The sequence below is a fragment of the Girardinichthys multiradiatus genome, chromosome 5, assembly GCF_021462225.1.
Source record: "Girardinichthys multiradiatus isolate DD_20200921_A chromosome 5, DD_fGirMul_XY1, whole genome shotgun sequence".
In the NCBI taxonomy this organism is placed as follows: domain Eukaryota; kingdom Metazoa; phylum Chordata; class Actinopteri; order Cyprinodontiformes; family Goodeidae; genus Girardinichthys; species Girardinichthys multiradiatus.
In genome coordinates, this window is record NC_061798.1 from 42,243,486 (window position 1) to 42,263,008 (window position 19,523).

The 19,523-nt window shown below is 42.0% G+C and overlaps 1 protein-coding gene across 3 annotated transcripts in view; it reads right to left on the minus strand.

The window, feature by feature from the left end:
• Nucleotides 1-344: 344 nt before the first annotated feature.
• si:dkeyp-9d4.3 (caskin-1) overlaps nucleotides 345-19,523 on the minus strand; it is a 65,584-nt gene continuing 46,405 nt past the window's right edge. Inside the window, exons 9-22 of one of the 3 annotated variants that reach the window (XM_047365911.1) lie at nucleotides 18,617-18,711; nucleotides 17,879-17,993; nucleotides 17,120-17,398; nucleotides 14,894-14,992; nucleotides 13,445-13,629; nucleotides 11,460-11,541; nucleotides 9,527-9,594; nucleotides 8,936-9,043; nucleotides 6,661-6,762; nucleotides 6,283-6,421; nucleotides 5,031-5,815; nucleotides 4,308-4,953; nucleotides 3,274-3,883; nucleotides 345-2,128 (exon numbers count right to left, since the gene is read on the minus strand). In XM_047365911.1, coding sequence (XP_047221867.1) covers nucleotides 2,044-2,128; nucleotides 3,274-3,883; nucleotides 4,308-4,953; nucleotides 5,031-5,815; nucleotides 6,283-6,421; nucleotides 6,661-6,762; nucleotides 8,936-9,043; nucleotides 9,527-9,594; nucleotides 11,460-11,541; nucleotides 13,445-13,629; nucleotides 14,894-14,992; nucleotides 17,120-17,398; nucleotides 17,879-17,993; nucleotides 18,617-18,711 — 3,398 coding nt within the window. In that variant the 3' untranslated portion in view covers nucleotides 345-2,043. The remainder of the gene's footprint in view (nucleotides 2,129-3,273; nucleotides 3,884-4,307; nucleotides 4,954-5,030; nucleotides 5,816-6,282; nucleotides 6,422-6,660; nucleotides 6,763-8,935; nucleotides 9,044-9,526; nucleotides 9,595-11,459; nucleotides 11,542-13,444; nucleotides 13,630-14,893; nucleotides 14,993-17,119; nucleotides 17,399-17,878; nucleotides 17,994-18,616; nucleotides 18,712-19,523) is intronic. The other 2 variants (XM_047365912.1, XM_047365913.1) reach the window with 2 other exon arrangements.

Genomic DNA, 19,523 nt, shown 5'->3' on the forward strand with positions numbered 1-19,523 from the left:
ATGTTCTCCTTGGCCAGCCTGTCAGTTTTGGTGTATATAATCTACACACAGGTAGACTACATTTATTAAGTAGGTGACTTAAGTTTGATTCAGAGGTATTAGAGTAAATAGGGCTCAATACATATATTTCTAAAAACAAATGTGAAAAAATGTATAATTTTGCCTCCATTTCACAATTAAGCTCTACTATGTGCTGGTCAAAATACCAACAAAAAAACACTGAAGTTTGTGCTTGTGATGTGACAAAATAATATATAATTCAAGTATTAACACGGCATCAATGAAACAGTTTGAAAAGCAGGAAAGTATGCTGCAGATCAAAAGAAAACATTCAAAGAGTGACGTTAGGTTTAATTTATACATTTATTCTGATGACAGCTGTACAGGAATGCATCGTCACAGCAGAAACACCCAACTAAACCCAACCATGACACAACAGCAGTCACAACACATCCAGAACTCAACCATAGATACACAGGCTCAAATCAGCTCAGCCCCATTCAATGTTTAACATCATCATGATTATCATCGTAGTTATTTTTATTAATAATACTATTATTCACATAGAACTGTCTCTGAAATATATCTCTGTTTTCAAAGAGCATAAAAATACAAGTGGACTCTTCACTGGGATGAAAACTGGTCTGGGGGAAAATCACTGAAAACAGGGAGCTCCTGGAAGAGTGGAGCCAACTTATTACAGCTTATAGAGCTCATAGAGGGCGGCAGACATGGAGGATTTCATTTTAGGGCTTATACAGGACTCACAAATCAACTGAGAAGCTACTGTCTGACAAAACGGACACATAGGGTTTTTAAAGAGACCATGAACATTTTAGTAGACAGCAAGAAAAACAAAACAAAATAAAAGTATATATAAAGAAGACTACGAAGGCACAGATATTTGCAGATTTACCAAATTAGACAGATTTAAAATAAAGGAGGGGAGAAGAGAAAGAAGTTGGGGAGATTAAGGGCAGTTTCACTAACCGACAATAGAGGGAGCTCTAACAGCTCAAATATCCAGGTCTACTATAAACTATGTGTCTTTTTTACTGGATGTACTATATAAAGCATTGAAATATAGGAATATCTTTTGAAAACACTGTTCACTGCAGCAGGACACAGGGATAAACCACATGAGCGTGTGTGTCGTTGCATGTATTTCTCATGAATCATTTCCAAGCAATCCCTTCACACATGATAGATAAACACCAACAACACCAGCAATATTTAAACCAATGTAAGTCCCACCAATGTGTGTGTGTGCATGTGTTTGCGCTTGTTTTGTGTATCCTAGAAATTTATGGACACAGATGCGTTTAGTTTGATCAATCCGGGTGGGAAAAGGAGGAAACTGATGCAAGCGTGTAAGCAGGGACTACGCACACTCGAAACGACAACAAGGCCAACGATAACAGCAAGGGCACCAACGACAACATGAACAGAGACGACACGTGGGGTAGGAATCCTCCACTCACACAGAGAAGAAAGAAAGGCTACAATTCATCTGGAAAAAGGGATTATATTGTCAGATTGGAGGACTTAGACAGCATCCTGTCATTCTGTGTGCTTTTTAAAAAATCCATCTGCTTTCTATCAAGTTATCAATCAGCCTTTCAGACTATTTATGTGCTTAGTTTTGTAAGCAATATGCTCATCGATTTGTCTCTGAGTCTGTCCTTGCAAACTGTCCTGGTCAGATTGCACAGATAAAAGGATAAGCGAAGTAATTGTGCTTCTCGGTCCACGCAGCCATCTGAGGGGGGGTGGAGGCATCATCATCTGGGCTGCGGAGGTCAGAGGTTGTGTGGGAGTAGCATCCAGGCAGCAGAAGAAGGAGCAACAAACAGCACTCCTCCTCCTCAGTACCTGCATGAGGATACTCGGGAAGCTCTTACAAAAAAGGAGGGACACTCTCAGATTTGCACTCTGAAAAACACCAGCCTTTAGCCTTGGGAAAGGCTTCTTCGTACACCTACACACGATGTTGGGGAGAGGGGGAAGGACCTTGTTAAAAAAAAAAACCACATGGATGGGAGATCAGTCCAGCATTGCATCCAACTGGTCCGCCAAGTCGTCAAACATGCTGCCGATGTCATCCAGAATGGAGACCGCTGCTTTTTTGCTGGAAACGGGGAATCAAGATAAGAAAATGTATAAGGCTCAAACAGCAATATCAGCATAGGAGTAAAATCAGAGCTCTACTGTTTTTTAGATTAAAATATCCAGAGTTCATAGTCATTTTAGAGACAAAGGTTTATAATAAATTCATGGTAGATATTTTCTACAGGGGTCAGACTTACTGAACTTGGAAAAAAATCATATGGATGGATCTCCATACTTTTACCAAATGTTTCCTGACACGGACAATACTGAAATCAAAATTTCCAGACTTTCTGAGACCGTACAGTTATGACGGAGTATTAGGGCCAGGCAAAGAGAATTCATTTTTTAAATTACGAGAATAAAGTTGTAACATTACGAGAAAAAACTGATGACAGCTCCACTTCCAAAAAGAAGCAATTTCTTCCTAGTCTGTGTCATTCTTTTTTCAAAACAGACACAGTCGTATGCACAATCCTTTCAAAGTCCAGATATTGGTAATAATTTGATGCCAATGTGCTAAAAGATTAAGAATGTCCTTTTCTGTGAAACCAGTACTGAAGTATAACTTCACAAGATGCTCAACATTCCTCATTTTAATATATTGAACTCTGGGCTTTATTGTAAGAGTTGTAAAAATGACAACTTTATTCTCGTAATATTTCGACTTTATTCTCTTAATTTCCCCCAAAACAATCTCTTAGCCTAGCCCTTATACTCCTTTGTAGAGCAGTAACTGTGGGCTGATAGACCAAAGCCAAAAGCAGTAACATTAGACAATTAGAGATGACACTACACTTTTTATACCGTCCCACAGACAGATGTTCCCAGGATCAGTTGTTCATTGCAATGCACAAAATTAAACATGTTAGTAGGACTTTCAGGCATCCTCTTTAGTATTAACAGCTTAATTTGCTAACTTTTGAGACAGTCAGGCCACTTGTTTGCACTTGTGTGAGGTTAGCATCATATGTGCAGTAGTGTTTTTGCAACAGCCTTGGGTTTGTAAAATTATTAATCTCACATTGCAATGTTAAACTATGTATTGCATTGCAATGAAAGCTAAAATAGTTTCTGCATATTTTGTAATCGACTAGGATGCTAACATGTGTCCCTTTGATGTTAGTGTCATTTATCTTTTATCATCTTTACTTCATGAATACTCACTCATTTGGTCTGTCTTCCTCTTTGATTTTATGCTCTACAGTCGGCAAAGCTGCAGCCAAGGAGGCGCTGGTCTCTTCCAAACGATGCTGAATCCTCTTCTCTTGCTGTCCTCCTTCTTCTTGACTCTCCTCTTTCGCTTCTCCTCTCCTCAAAGTCTTCCTTTCCAACTCACCCTGGTTTTCATCTTCTGCCATTTTGCTCTCCTCCTTCTCCTGTTCTGTTTTCCTCTGGTGCTCCTTCTCTTTCCTCCTCTCCTCTTCTTCCTCTGCCTCCCGTCCTCCCAGCAGGTCAATAGAGAGGCCAGCAATGGAGGAGCGGGGAGGTTTGACAGGGTGCGGTGACGGAGTAGAGGGACTCTGGGCTGGAGACGTGGAAGTGAGAGGGAGTCCTGGAGAGAGAGAGGGAGCAGAGGGATTTTCAGGAGCTGGAAGCGGGGCAGCAGCCAGAGGAGAGGAGGGTCTTGGAGCTGGAATGGGGCTGGTTGCAACCGGGCTAGTAGCAGCAGGACTGGGGCTCGTGGCAACTGAAGATACAACTGCTTTTCCTGGTTTGGGAGCCGTTGGAGGCCCACGGGGTTTTGGGGATACCGGAGGAGGGGCACGCTTTGGCTCTGGTCAGAGAAAAATCAAACATAAAATCCTTTTATACACAAACAGAATTTAATCAATTCATGCAGCCAGAGGTTTAAGCATTTTTAAGTGTTCTTGAACATTAGTTGTCCTTGCTTTATTAAGGTCTTTCAACATTTGTTTGGGCTGATACTTATTTTTTGTCCTTAGTGTTCATAAAACCCATTGCAGTCGTGTAAAGGTTTTAACCTGAAAACCTGATATATATTGCAATATCTTGTGGAATTAGATTTGATTATCCACCTGTTGGATACTGAACAGAAAATGAGTAAATAACTAAGCAAAATCCAGAAAAAAAGCTTTTAGAAAGCCTGAAGAACTTTCGATCAAGACCACTTTAAAAGATAATATGAAGGTCTGACTCAGTGGATGGAACAGAGTTGTATTTGTGGTTTTGGTTCTCACCAGGGCTCTGTGCTGGCTCCATATTTTCAGGTCCAGGTATTGGGACCCTTCGAGTTGGAGTAGGCGGGTCGGCCTGGGTCTTTCTCAGGGCGACTGTAGAAGGTTTGGGTGAGACTGGTGGCTTCAGAGACTTCCTGGCTTCCATCCACTCACAGGTCTCCCTGCCGGTTTCTGTCCTCTCGGAGGCCTCGGACACTGGCCTCCGCCTCAGCACCACGCCGCCATTCTGCTGCGGCTCTCCCACATTTTTCTGGGTGCCGTCAGGGGAGTTTGATTGATTATTGCTGTGAGTGACAGATTGGGTTTGCTCCGTTGTGCGTTGTCGTCTGCGTATTGTTTCCGAGCCGGTTGTCATGGTAATTACAGTGGTAGCCACTGATGTGGGGCCTTCAGTCTCTGTAGCTGGAGGACGTGGTTTCCTCCTGAGTGTTGCTGTCCCATCGGTGATCTCGGATCCGGACGTGACCACGATGGAGCGAGGTCGAGGCTCTGGACGTTGCTGGACGGATTGTTGTGGTAACTGATCAGAATGCTCATCAGGGTGGCTTTCAAGTCCACTGACGGTCCTGCGCCGGTTTGCAACGTCATCCTCAGATGCTCCCAGACCTCCAGCTCGTGCCTGGCGACGGAGCAGGGGAGGACTTGCCTAAAAGTCACATGGTTGTTACAAAAACTTCTTACATTAGGTTGAAATTGTAAAATTCCAAGTTTCCACATACTCACCTGTAGGAAGTTAGCCCCACTTGCCACATTCCTTGGCACCATTGATGTTTCCAGCATGGCTGCGAGGCTGCGAACACTCCCCGAAGTCCCCTCGGATCTCTGAAGGCCAGCAGAGTCCTGAGCTCTTAAAGCTGCTCCCAAGCTGCCACAGTCACTGGCTCGCCTCTCTCGATAGGTTGGCAGCCCCAGAAGCCCCACCCCCTGTCCTTCACCTTCCCCGTCACCACCAGTAATGGAAGAACATGATCGTTTAGGTGGCGTAGGGGGCCGGCCTTTTCGTCTGGGACGGAGGGTGACGGATGACTGGCTGCGGTTAACGGTGACATCATTAGGTGCAGCAGTATGCGTGGAGCTGCTTCGGCACACAGTGGCATATCGGGAGTCTGATTCTGAGCCGATGAGGCTGTGAGTCCTTTGTCGTTCCTCCTCCTCACAGGGCAGCCGCAGCAGCGGTACCGACCCATCGGCGGAGGATGTCTGGGTGGATGGTCGCGGGCGAGCCCTAGGGGAGGCCTGCTGGGTATGGCCATGTGGTGGGGTTTGTGGGGGGGTCTGGGTCGGTGTGTGGGGAGGGGTCTGTGAAGATGTGAGACCTGGGCGAGGTTTGGCCAGTGGGCTTGGGGCACTCTCCCTCAGTTTCCTTGCCTCTCTCCGTGACTCTGAGGAAGTGCTCCCTCCTGGGCTGGAAGGAGGTGAAGTGGGACTCTGAGGAGGCTCAGAGCCACTTTCTCTTCGTTGTAGCTCCTTCAGTCTTTTTACTCCCAGCATCAATTTCTTCTGATGTCCTGAGGGACAACAGTGGTGTGATAGAGGAGAATTTATTGTAAGATAAGAACAGATATTACAGTGTCTAGTAATGCTATTAATAACTCTGTAATATTTCCACATTTATTCATGTTACAACCAGAAACTTCAGTGTATTTTATTTGGATTTTATGTGATAGACCAACAGATAGCAGAACATAATTGTGAAATGAAAGGAAAACTGCTACAATTGTGCACTTAACACTGTACTTAATGCAAGAATGGCACAAGAAAATTAGGTTGGCCCAAGTCATGTAGGAGGCACAGCAAAAAGGTGGAATAGGCTTCTCTGATCAGATGAGACCAAAACTGAACTTTTTGGCCAACAATGGGGGTGCAGAAATACCCTATAAAATACATTGAAGCTTGTGGTTGTAATTTGGCACAATGTGAAAATGTTTAAGGAATTGAAATACTTTTGCAAAGCAGCATATATTTATTGGTTTACCAAGCTTAGAGATGCCAATCTCTTGCAGGTCTTCCAGACTGATGTCTGAAACAAAGTCAATGTTTTCATACCCATTCTGGACAAGAACTTGGTAGTATTGGCTGAGACCGAGGTGAGAAAGCCAGTCTGCCAGGTTAGCCTAAATAAAACACAGAAAACAAAGTTTACGGGACAGAAAATTTGAGAAAAGGCTACCAAAGTCTTACAAAGAACTTAAAAAAAAAAACCTCCAAAAGCCTAAGGAGACTATTAATCAAGAAAATGTAATAAAGTTTCAAGAAAGTTTGGATCTTCAGAAGAAAAATAAGAAAATTAAAAGTGATTCAAAACATAATACTATAGCTGCCAAAAACCCACATCCACCAGGGAAAGCCTTACAGGTTTGTGATCAGGTAGCCAGTCTGTTGAGGGCAGCTTGCTGATTTCTGACAGTAACTTCTTTCGATGTCCAGGCTTCATGACACCGATTGCCGTCAGGTCCTGAAACAGAAAGCACACTTCTCACATCAGGTCCCCACCACTGGCACTGCAGGACCTTTTTTGTAATATGGATAAATGAGTTGCACGTGACATGCCTTCTAGAATACTTTGGTTAGTGTAACCACTGATGAGGGTCCACTGTTTTTGGGTTGGATTATGTTACACTGCTGTGTCTGCTTCAGCACAGATAGTTGAACATATGGACAACAACACTGAAACCTCATGCAGAAACATAAACTAAAGGGACAAAGGCTATTTTGTGCAAACCAGTTAGTGCATCTGTCAAATTTTCAAACTGCAAAACAAGATCTGCTTCTAATAAAGCTCTGTTGAGGAAAAATGTCTTTCTACGCTGATGCAGTTGGACTCAAATTTAAAATAATGCTTTATGGATGCATTTAGAGGGTATGCATACATATGTATCTATGTGTATTTATGTAAATTACAGGCAGAAAAAAATCTTTGGGATTCTTAAAAACAAGAGATCTTTGTGACACAGACTGAAAGTAAAAAGTACCATCTGCTGAAAGTGGCTGGTAATTTTGAAAGAGAAGAAAAGGGCATAATTTTGATCATGTCCTCTAGTGAGTCTACCTGATATTTTATTTTTATTTTTTCTCTAACCAACAAACCACAGTGTACTCAAATTCATGTTGGTTTTTTAACATTCTTGTACAACGTTTTAACAAAGTTCTTTACATGCAGACGGTAATTAACAGAACTCAAATAAATCAGCTATGTATATAAGACGCATCCTTATTGTGCAATGCTTTCAAATGGCTCCGAGTCTATGCTCAGCTTGGCAGTTGTTCTGAACTTAGGAGCATTAGCCAAGTCAAGACCCCTTTGTAATGTATTAAGTGATTAACTTAGTGCTTCTGTAGTCATACTGAACCTTCAGTGTTTTTGAGCTAAATCCACAATCACCCAGCTTCACTCTCAACACTCACACATTTATACAGGGATACGCAAATCAGTTGACAACTTGGTTTAGGAGCATTTCTCAAGGACACATTGACATGAGGTGGGAGGAAGGTGGAATCCAACTCACAACTTTCCACTTGCAAGATGACTGCCAGCCCATTGAAAATAACAGGATGTATTCAAGGTCAGGAAAGAACAAGTATTTTTTTTGTTCTGACATAATATCACCAATTAGTACAGCACAGGTTTGTATACCCCTCCCGCAGTCCTGGCTAAGCATTCGTACAGAGTGGGGCAGGTGTCACGAGAGGCATGAGAAAGAATTGCATGCGGGGTTGTTCTGACCCCCGCAGAACCAAAAATCTAGGGCAGTGGTCGGAAATGTGATGTGGAGGGCTCCCTGCAGTCCGGCGTGTGGGAAAACCACGAAAGAGACGGGAAAACTCGAGCAGCGCACACAGGGGTCTGTTCGACCCCTCCAGGACTGCGGGAGGGATGCTGTAGCTGCATGCACAACACTAAAAACTAATTTACGCAAAGACCACTCAAATGTCAAACCAACGACCCCATGAATACCGTAATGTCATGCTACGCTATGCAGACACTCTGTCTGCACTAATGAAGATTCAAAAGTATCTTCCTCTGACGCAGTAGTACACTGTTCATTTTAAACGTTTCATCCCAATGCAAACACTATGCAAAACAGGGGCACATCACAAGCAAAATACATTCTTGAAGGATGTGCAAGGACTTGCATTTCACAAAATCTGTTGAAAGTTAAGATGTAAAACATGTCTTTATATACTCCAGCAGCTTTAATTCTGCTTTAATTCCCTCTGTGTTTGTTGCTGAAGCGAGGACAACTGCTACCCTATGAGAAAATAGGTGCATATTTCTTTCATTCCTTAATCTGTTGGATTTGATGGGCCTATCTGCATCTGCCATTTCTACAGTGTAATCCTCTTCATGCAGTGCAAAAATCAAGCAGCTAGCGTATGTAAAGCATGTTCATAAATGGAGCAAATTGAATGGCTTTGTGAATTTTCCTCTGCTATACCACGCTGGAACACTCGGATGTGTATATACAGGTACATGAATGAAGCAAACAGAATGAAGAGTGACTGACTGAGGCTCAGGACCCACATAAAGATGAATGGGTGACACAGACAGAAGGGCCATGATGGCATGATCCAGGTCAGTGATGGATTGATGGAGGGGTGTTAGAAAGCACCACTGGTCATGACCTTACCTCAGGGGTCATGCGGCTAATGGTGTCTAGATCATATCCTGCTGTTAGGAAGTGAGTTGTGTAGAACTGCAGCTGAAACTCGCCCAGCCATGTCACCACTGCCTGCTTCTACAACAGAAAACACAGAACACTACCGACTGCTCCTATAAGAGAGGACAGGGTTCTTTCTAGAGCACAGAAAAGACTGATCTGAGAAGACACCCTCCTTTTAAGGTTTATTCAAAAACAAGAGTTATCTAATCCTTACTAGGTATAAAACTTAGGTTAACACTATTGTGTCACCAGCTGAGTGCAGATGTTTAAACCTCAATTCTTGAGCACACAGCGGTTATTCAACCCTCAGTTTCAGCTGACCAGCTGTCCGTGGGTGTCTCAGAGTGTTGTGACAGCAGGGGGGTGTGGGCGGATGGACATAAGGCGAGACAGCATCTGTCACTCTGCTTATCTCCATGGTGACACACCCTCAGCCGTTCAAGTGTACCCATTGAAACCCATCATTGTGAGGTGCATTTCTCCTGATCCAGGGAACGGGTTCAGGAGAAACAGATGCAAACAGACAAAAAAAGCACTTTGTCTTTGAAAATTACTCACTTTCCCATCATCCTCTTCGGTCTTGCGTTCAAAAGACCGCTGCTCGTGGACTGTGCGACTTGAGGAGCCTTCCAGTTCAAATGAACGTTGACAACCAGGAAGAAAAGTCAAAAGATGACAGACAGATTAAAATGAATAAATTAATCAATCCATTTTCTGTGCATTTCTTTATATATGGTTCACTGGTTATGCCTGAACTAAACTGCACTGTGTTTTGGCTTAAATTAATTTGTTTTCTTTTTCTGTGAAATGCCTTAGAGATACAGAGCACAGAAAGTCTCAAATGTCAGAAAAATAAATAAAGGTCTGGGAAATACGTTTCTACAATATTAGCAAAACCGTATATAGTGGATCTCTGAAGTGTACACACCTTTAAATTAATCTTTTGTTGAAGCACCTTTATATCTACAGTCACTCATCTTTAGTGGGAGTCTGTTAGCACAACAACATCTTGACTTATCATTATTTGCCCACTCTGCCTTGCAAAAGTTCTCAAAAACTCTTTATCTTGCCCACTGCTCTCTTCAGGTGAAGCAAAGTAAACTCTGACCATTATTCTGCCACCTCCATGTATGATTTTCTTAATGATACAGTGTGGTTTTAGTGCTAAACATAAATTCTGTAATTGTAGCCAAAAGTTTAACTTAGGTGTCATCAGACCATAATGCATTCTCCCAGAAGGTTCTGGGAGGTCAGATTTTACTTGAGATCATTTTGTTTTAGATTGTTGTCTCCGACAAAACTTAATCAGTACAAGCTGGATATTTCTGCAACCAGTGGGCCTCTTGGAAGCCTCACTGAATAGTTTCCATCTTTTCACCAGTTTTGGAGAGACGTCCAGTATTTTAATGTGACCATTGTCGCATGTGTTCTCTGATTTATGATGATTATCTTCACTGTGCCTTGCTATATTATTTAAAGAAGACAAGATTATGATACATTTTTAGCAAAAGGGTTCAAATGTGGAAATGTCAAGAAAATCCTATTAGAACGGACAACTGATGGCAGGTCTCAACTCAAAGTCCGAATGCTGCAAATTAAGTCAAAAGATACTTCAACAAAATATTAATTTAAGTTGTGAACACACAACAAGGTAACAAGATTTGTTTTTCTGTGGATTTGCACAAGATATATGTCACATTAAAGGTTTGAAACCCTTTGAAATTATTATTCATAGTCCTATTTTGTACACAAAGAAATGTAATATTTTACAGATGTGGACTCGTTTGACAACCATTGTTACTAATACATAAAGTTTTCTTAAGTCAGTCAGTCAGTCATTTTCTACCGCTTCTTCCATAGTGGGTCGCGGGGAAGCTGGTGCCTATCTCCAGTGGTCTATGGACGGGGAGGCGGGGTACAATCTGGACAGGCCGCCAGTTTATTGCAGGGCAACACAGACACACAAGACAAACAACCACACACACACTCATTGACACCTAAGGGCAATTTAGAGAAACCAATCGACCTAACAGTCATGTTTTTGGACTGTGGGAAGAAGCCGGAGTTCTTCACTGCTGTGCTAATACATCTTTGTCACTGCTGTTAAAGTTTAAAAAGCCCAGATTGCTGAGAACAGATGCATCTGAAGATCTGTCTGCATGTTAAAGCAGCAGTTATTAATAAAACATTACAGTACAGAAATAAAAGGACCAAGGAGGGCACTGCTGCTGGTGTCTGATGTGAACCGACAGGTGGTCTTTAGATGGTCAGTCTGAATAAAAGCGAGATAAAGAAAAAGCCCAGAGGGAACTGCTGTACTCATGAACAAGGCCTTGATCACTCTGAATTGTCATCACTTTAAATCAAGCAAAGGTTTTCATTTAAATTGGTAGGGTAGTGGCCCTTTATACACACAAATACAAATGCTGCCTTAATGTGTGTTAAAAATGTAACATTCAAAGACACGGCTGTGTTTGGATGACATGCTTACTCGCTGACTGCTCAACAGACTGCGACTGCTCCAAGAGATGCTCCTTTGCTTTCACCGACTGAGACAGCACAGTGGCCAGGAGCTAAAACACAGAAACACACACCTAAGCAGACACGCAAACAAACGTTTAGTGAAGCGTAGTTGTACAAATCCCGGAGGTGATTTGTGTTATAGCAAACAGGGAAGACACAGATTCTGGTTTACAACCCTCCACCTGCAGCTCCTGCAGTTTTCTGCTGCTACAGAGATGCTAAAACCTCTCTGGTCTATAGCCATACATAAATGAGAACATAATCCTCTTTGCAGAAAGACTCTGTTTTATATGACTTTTTGAAAATGGATCCTTCAGACTAAGCAGTCAAACTACAATAGGAACGGACACAATACCATGCCTTGCAAAAAACATTCATACCTCTTTATTTTGGGATTAGATGTAAAATACAAACACAAAATGGCAACCAATTCTGAAGTAGAAGTAAAATTGGGAGTTTTTGTTAACAGTTAACAGATTTGTTAACTAAAGAAAATCCAAAAAAGACCAGTCAGAGATAGAGTAGTGGATAAAAATAAAGCAGAATTAGGGTAATAACCAGCTGGTGTTATGAAGTCTTACTTAGCACTGTTAAATGCATTTTCTGAAAGTGGAGAGCAGTTGTGGTTTGTTGCATGGGCAATATGGTTTTGTGCCCAGGGCGGAACACCACAGCTGGGCCCCATAAGGCAAAAAAAAAAGGTCTTCTGAGTAATGCATTGAAAGAATGCTCGCTTGTCCTCTTGTCCACCAAGGAGAACACTAATCATTGAAGCAGCCCCTACCCTGACCCTCAGTCTGGTGAGCCTGCAGAGATTCACAGCTCAGGTGGTAGAATCTGTCGACAGGACAACTATTAGTTGTGCACTTCACAAAACAGGCCTGTTTGGAAAATTGGCAAGAAGAAAGCCCTAAGGGAGGAAGCTTTTCTTCAGAGGGAGACAGGGAGGCTGGTCAGAGCTGATGTAAACATTGATGAAGCTAAATACAGGAGAAAAACCTTTTAGAAACTTGAGACTGGGATGAAGACCCTAAATATACAGCCAAAGCTACAGTGGGATGAGTTAGAATGGCCCAGCCAAGGGCCACACCTAATTGAGTATTTGTGGCAATACAATTGATATTCACAAACCGATGTTCACAGATACTCTGATTTCAATCTGAATGAGCCTGAGCTGTTTTGCTTATAAAGGGAAAAAGCTTTAGTCTCTAGAAGTGCAAAGCTGGTAAAGAAATACCCCAAACAACTTGCAGCTGTACAAATGCACACCACACTTTTTATTATTATTCAGTTAAATTGAAAACCATGTCTTGTTTTTTCTTCACTTTACAATTATATATTACACTGTGTTGGTGAAACACATTAAATTGGTACAAAAAGTTCGGGGGGTATAAAAAGTTTTGCAAGGAACCATATATCAGAGAAGATCTTCTATAAATAAAGTAAAAGCAAAACTTCACACTGACAGTTACTTAATTATTTTTTAGGTGTGAATGACTAAATGTGGACCAGACTTAAATCTGGTAAATTCTGAATGCAGTGATAGTGTCACAACAGCTTTATCACATTTAAATCTATCATTTGTGCAGAACCTTTTCACAAAAGGAACATTTTACTTTTTGCCCGTTTAAAATACAGTTCTTGATTTCTGAATGATGGAAATTCAACCTACAAAATTAAAAAGTTAAAATAAAAGTGAAAGAAAAAACTGGAGGCCTAAACCAAAATGCACCTGGTTTAACTGTTGAAAAAAAAGGTGATGCCGCTCTCACCGACAGAACAACAACCTGAGCAGGAAGCGTAGCTGTGGTTAACATGATAAACACTGTTGTTTTTACATCCTGAAAATATTGTGCTGTTTCCAGGAAACGATGTGTCTGTTGTTTTGCAAAACCTAAAAGCAGAAATGTGGTAAAAACCTGTGCACGCAAACAGATTTAGGAGGCGTCTTACCTTGACCCCTTCGGCTTGCGCATGCAGCCCTGGAGCGTTGAGGCCGTGAGTGTTGAGTCCCGGTGTGGAGGCTGGGTGAGGACTGGGGGCCGGTGTGGTCAGGACATGGGTGTTTCCAGATCCCTGCAGGCTGCTGGAGGAGCGAACACTGCCAAGGCTGCACACGCTGCCACTGCGCTCTCCACCTTAAAAAATTAACACCAACAGGACTGAGCAAAGATCCTGCAAAAAGCCAGAATTTCTTTCGAAGTGATCTTGAGTGACTACATTTCTTTACACTTATTTCCAGTCAAGTATTTAAACATTTTGAGTAGAAAATCCAGATTCTTCCATTATGTACCTCTTAACAATAAAAAAGTAGTGCTTTGGAGACATGAGGCGGGCTCCTCTGCAGAGTTCTGAATGCATGAAGGGGTCTCCGCTGCAGCACTCTGAAGACATAAAGCTGGCTCCAATACAGTGCTCTGAATACATGAAGAGGGCTCCGATTCAGCGCTCTGGAGACATGAAGTGGGCTATGCTGCAGTGCTCTGAAGACATGGTGAAGATGATGATGGGCAGCAGTAAAATACCTCTGCTGCTACCTCCCAGTTCTTTTCCATCTCCCTCATTTTCTCCACGAGCTCAACAGACGGATGCAGGTGAATGGATCTCCTGGAGCTCCTGAGCTGATGAGCAAACCACCTTAAGTGCTTCTCAAGTGCGTCAGCCTTGGTCAAGGTGACATGAGCAGGCAAGGAAGTAAATGGCATGGGGGGAGCAGCTGTGGACCTGGGAGACTTCACCATGGCAGACAAAGGCTTGGAATTCGTCCCACAACGGTGTTGACTACGGCGAGAGGAGGCAAAGGCCACCGGTGCGGAGAGCTTACCACCAGATGAGCTCTCTGCACCTCAGCACCTGCTGAGTTAGGGTTTGGTGCTTGGTGGCAACGAGGAGGCATGGAAGTGTCGGCCAGATCTCCCACAACAAGGGCAGATGTGGCTTCGTGGCGAAGGCATCTGCTGACCTTATTTCTAAACAAACACTGGACTATTATAGTCAGGTAAAAAGACTAATAATAATATTAAAAATACTAATAATAGCCCAGTACTCCATATCCCTTATGGAGCACTGGAGATCGCCGCCCGGAGATCATTCAAGAGTCTTGCTCAAGGACCCTGAATGGCAATCTGTGTTCCGAACCAAAGAAATTGGGGCCTCTCTAGGATGCAAAATCCCTTCTCTCTAACTACTAGGCTACCACAAGCCAGAAAGGGAAAATGAAGAAAAAATCAGCTAAGGTTAAAAGAAAAAGCCTCAGAAAGTCCAAACCACTTTAAATTTTGCAAGAAAAGCTGGGTCTTTAGCAGATAAAATATAAAGATATTTGAGCTTTAACACAGTATCATAGGTAATGCAGAAGGCAGAAATTAAACCTTTTCCCTATAGACAGAGTCATTAGTTTACCTGCCACTGGTTTGCGCAGCACCCAGATGTCCTCACTGGTGCTACTCTGATGTCCTAACGTGGGAGATCCCTGTGGACTCAGCTCTGCAGTCCGAGAACCTGTCAAATACGTACATATACACAGATTTTCTTTTTTACAGCCACTGAAGAAGAAGTCAAAGCATTTCTGATGTTGGTTTCTGCTCATTTGCAAGACCAAGAACGTCTTTATGACAATGAGTGCAACACATATCTATACATAAATCTGCTCACCTATAACCCCATGTTACTCATTGAAATATACGGCCTCTTCTAAAGCTTTAGGTTTAAAATAACTTCATCCTGTCCAGCATTTGTCAAATGTCAAGTCCAGACCAATTTCAAATGATTTTAAACTGTAGCACCTCTCAGTCACTGCAGTACCTTCAGACATTACAGTTCCCTTGGGGACATTTTAATTACACCTAAACAGATGATGTAGACAAGCTGAGAGATGCAGCCAACAGATACAATGACCTGCGTCATTGTTCTACATAATAATGGCTGACAAGTGGCAAAATATTCACTAAAACTAACTTTAATGCTTCATTATGTTTTGCTTCAGTATTTAATCATGTTGCTTGTGCTTGACTCAAAAATACTGTATCTATCAGAAATACTGCAAGTAATGAGAGACGATGCAATTTCTAATAATTTGATGTTAAAATGAATTTATGCTTATCCTGTATGGTAACACAACCATGTGGTGTTTCATGTGAATAATAGAAATATATACAGTGCAAGTCAAATGTTTCAAATGAAATGAGTTCTGTGCAATCTTAACTAGTACTGTGTAGAAGACGGCCTCTTAATGTTACTATAATATATATATAAAGTACGGTGCAAAAGTTTTAAACCACACCTAGTTTCTTTCAGTTTGCTACTGCGGTCTTGGACAACAGATCTCTGGACTTTCTGAAGGTCTTTAAATATTTCTTTAGACTTTGGTTGCTTAGGTGCATGCGTGGGTTCTCTCCGGGTACTCCGGCTTCCTCCCACAGTCCAAAGACATGCTTGTTAGGTTAATTGGTCTCTCTAAATTGCCCTTAGGTGTGTGAATGAGTGTGTGTGGTTGTTTGTGTGTTGTCCTGCGATGGACTGGCGACCTGTCCAGGGTGTACTCCGCCTCCCGCCCATAGACTGCTGGAGATAGGCACCAGCTTCTCCGTGACCCACTATGGAAGAAGCGGTAGAGAAAAGGACTGATGACTGACTGGTTGCTTTTTCATTAATTTTTAACTCGTTAGCCAACTAATGGTATCTGAAAGTCATGATGTTAACTTTTGAGCTAAAGGTTTTTGGAAATCACCTTGCTGCAGAAGTCCTGGTTTCTATCTGACAGACTGGATCTTTTTGATATTTTTGACAACTGGACCTTTCGCTCCATTATGTACTGGTGGAGTTTTGGTCATTCTGTGCCAAACATTTTTGGGTACATGAAGACACCATCTACCATGGGATGTTTCATACGACCACAACTTAGGGGATTCGTCGTACTCGCCTTGGCTGATATTCTTCGTACCTGCTATAACACTCAGTGGTTTTAAAGTAAGGTTTAAAGTGGAGTTTATGAGGCTTTTGATACTTAAATGTATATGTCGGAGTTACAGTGCCGTAAAAAAGTATTTACCCCCTTACCGATTTCTGTTGTTTTGCTGTTTTGTCATACTGTCCACCTCTACTGGGACTGGAGAGTCAATGAGTGAAAAAGTGGCAAAGATTTAAAGCAAAGTTTTAAAAACCCTTCAGAAAGCCTGAAAACCTGTTGATGAAGAGCAGTTCAACAGGTTGTAGGAAAGACTGGATGGTAAGAAGGAACATATAAAACAATAAAGCATGACTCAAGACTTTTGCACAGCACTTTTTATCATGTGAAGTAATTTAATTGCTGTTGTTGACAGAATATTTCAGTTAAAGTGTCAGTTCACCCAGATTACTATTACAAAGGAGTGGGACTAAAATTCTTACATTGTATTACAAAAATGAAATAAAAAAATGATTCAACTATAGCAGTAAAACTATATATTTATCTCAGTTTTAAGGTTTAAAACAAAAACTCAACAACAGTGGAGGAGGGAAAGGGCTTTTTGCCATCTGCGTGAACTGATACTTTAGCTAAAGCCAGGCAACAAGCTGACAGACAATGTGTTTTCTGGTCAAAGAGAGTAAAAAAAGAAAGGATGCTTATCTGTGGTTTACAGTATGTACCTGTCTGACTTTGCTGCTCCTGAGGAGTGGAGAGAGGAGGAGAAGTGGAGAGAGGAGGAGTAGACAGAGAAGGAGGAGAGATGGGAAGAGGAACGTACCCGAATGAGGAGAAGCGAGGGAGGGACTGTGCGCTGGAATGGAGGGGAGGAGGGGGAGGCAGATGCAGATGTAGAGGGAGAACTTTGGTGGGGGGGTATGGGTGTCCGTTGGCAGAGGCAATGGGGCAGGGGTTGGGCCGGCGGAGGAGGAGGGTGTGGCACTGCTGGGAGGGGGAGTGGCCTGGACATAAGCCAGGAGGACGGGGAGTAGAAGGGGGTGTGGTTGCAAACAAAAACAACAACAACACAACAACAACATAACGACAACTGATCAGTCAAAAAGTTAAAAAAATGCATAAAAATAGAACTGATTGAAATTAAAATCAGAGAACAGAAAATATCTGTATATATCCAGAAGGAATATATCTATATAAGCAATAAAGCAAACACACAAAAGTAACAAAAGCGTCTAATAAAGCAGTTGTAGGAAGAGAAAGGGGGTTGAGGTTGTTGCATAAATTAAGGAAAGAGACATAAGGAGCAGAACCTTAGAAGAGGGAGGTAAACAGCCGGTAGAAGACAGTGTTTGATCAATGGAGATGATCGACAGGTTGATGGAGGCCATTAGCTGCTGCTATCTACCACAGAACACATGCAAAAAGCTCACACAAGCCACCCACACACACACCCACACACACACAGCTGTCATGTGGGTGGTCACCTGCCCTCTTGATGACCTCCACGATGTTGGATGGGAAGTAACCCACTCGGTCGTTTCCGGTGCGGTTATCATGAATGCAGCCTTTCCATCGGCCATCAGAGTGCTGCTCCAACACCTGCGCACAAACATCGGCTGTAGGATCCTCCCAGCAATCATCTGACCTTCAAGAGCTTAGTGGCAAAAATAATGAACTGGGTGATGCGCCGATTGCTTAGCTGACGAGCGGTATCAGCAGATTTTTTTAGGTAGCATCGCAAAAAGCTAGTGGCTAGTGCTACAGAGAACTAGCAAGTTGCATCTTCAGCATGAAAATTTAGGGCGTGCCTACAGAAGATTTTCAAAGGGGACTTTTCAGATGGGCTGATAATCTTGGGGTTTCACACTAAAAACAATTACTGTAACAGAATTAGTATGATGTTGTCATATATTGGGGAGTTTAGAGACAACCCCCCCAATAAAATCTTGGAGACAGTTTACCCACTTCATCAATTAGTCATTTCCTATGAACTACCTTTCGGCTAGACTCAGGAAATGTGGTTTACGACTCAATAAATGAAGTCAAAGATATTATTATTCAAACAGCACTGATAATTTTCTAATTTAAAAATAATCAACAGGTCCTAAAAGTGACCAAAACAACAACAAATGGAAAAAAATGGCTTTTATAGTATGTGAAATGGCCAGAAAATATTTTACAGTGGTTATAAAATGTTTGTGGCTATTGTGACTTGATTGTACCGTGATGATGTCTCCAGCTTTGATGTTGAGGCTGGTAAGGTCATAGTTGTTACAGTAATCCTTCAGTGCTCGGACCTGCATCGCAGCCGATGCATCTACAAAGTAAAGGACCACAGAAGTTAAGGCAGCAGGGGTGTATGCAGATTACCTCTTATAATATCTATATATTTCACAGTAAAAAATAAATAATATTTCAGAAAACACATTCCCTAACAGCCCAGATGACAAGAAACGCTTTAGGTTTTTCAGGTTTCTTTTTCTAGAGAGAAAAAGGTTTGTGCCAGCTTACATTTAAACATAAACAGGGTGTTTAATTCTTTAGATGTTCCACAGTGGCTGTTAAAAACATTGGCATAAAAATAATATGGATCTGGTTGTTTTTTTTTACATCTGAAGGGTACGAAAAAGTTTAGTTTTAACAATTATTTGTTTTCTTAAAAATCTGCCAGGAATCTCCACAACAGAATGACGCTGATTGTTCAAGGAAAAAGTTTTTTGTTCATGTTTTTATTAATTTGCATAATTATGACCGATTCCATTTTTAATATTTTTCTGTAGTGTCTGGAGATAAGATTAGATGTGTTCATTCTCCCGTGTGGCTCATTGCGAGTTCAGCCCGAACTCGGACTGGGACTCTTTGTCAAATGAAAAACAGATGTAGGACTTTTCAGTGACAAGAGTTTTTGTGCAAACACATTCCTAAGTCAGAGTCATATGTGGAGGCTTAAAAAATGAGACAAGGGATTTACTGACTGGATGCCTGATGGTGTCTAAAGGTAGAGTCCCATGCTGAGTGATCTGTACTTTTTCATATAGGCCGGGCTAAAATTAAATTTTGTTCAACTCAGGCCCCGTTTACACTAACGCTTCATTGAAAATGGAATATTTTCCCGTTACTGTTAACAAG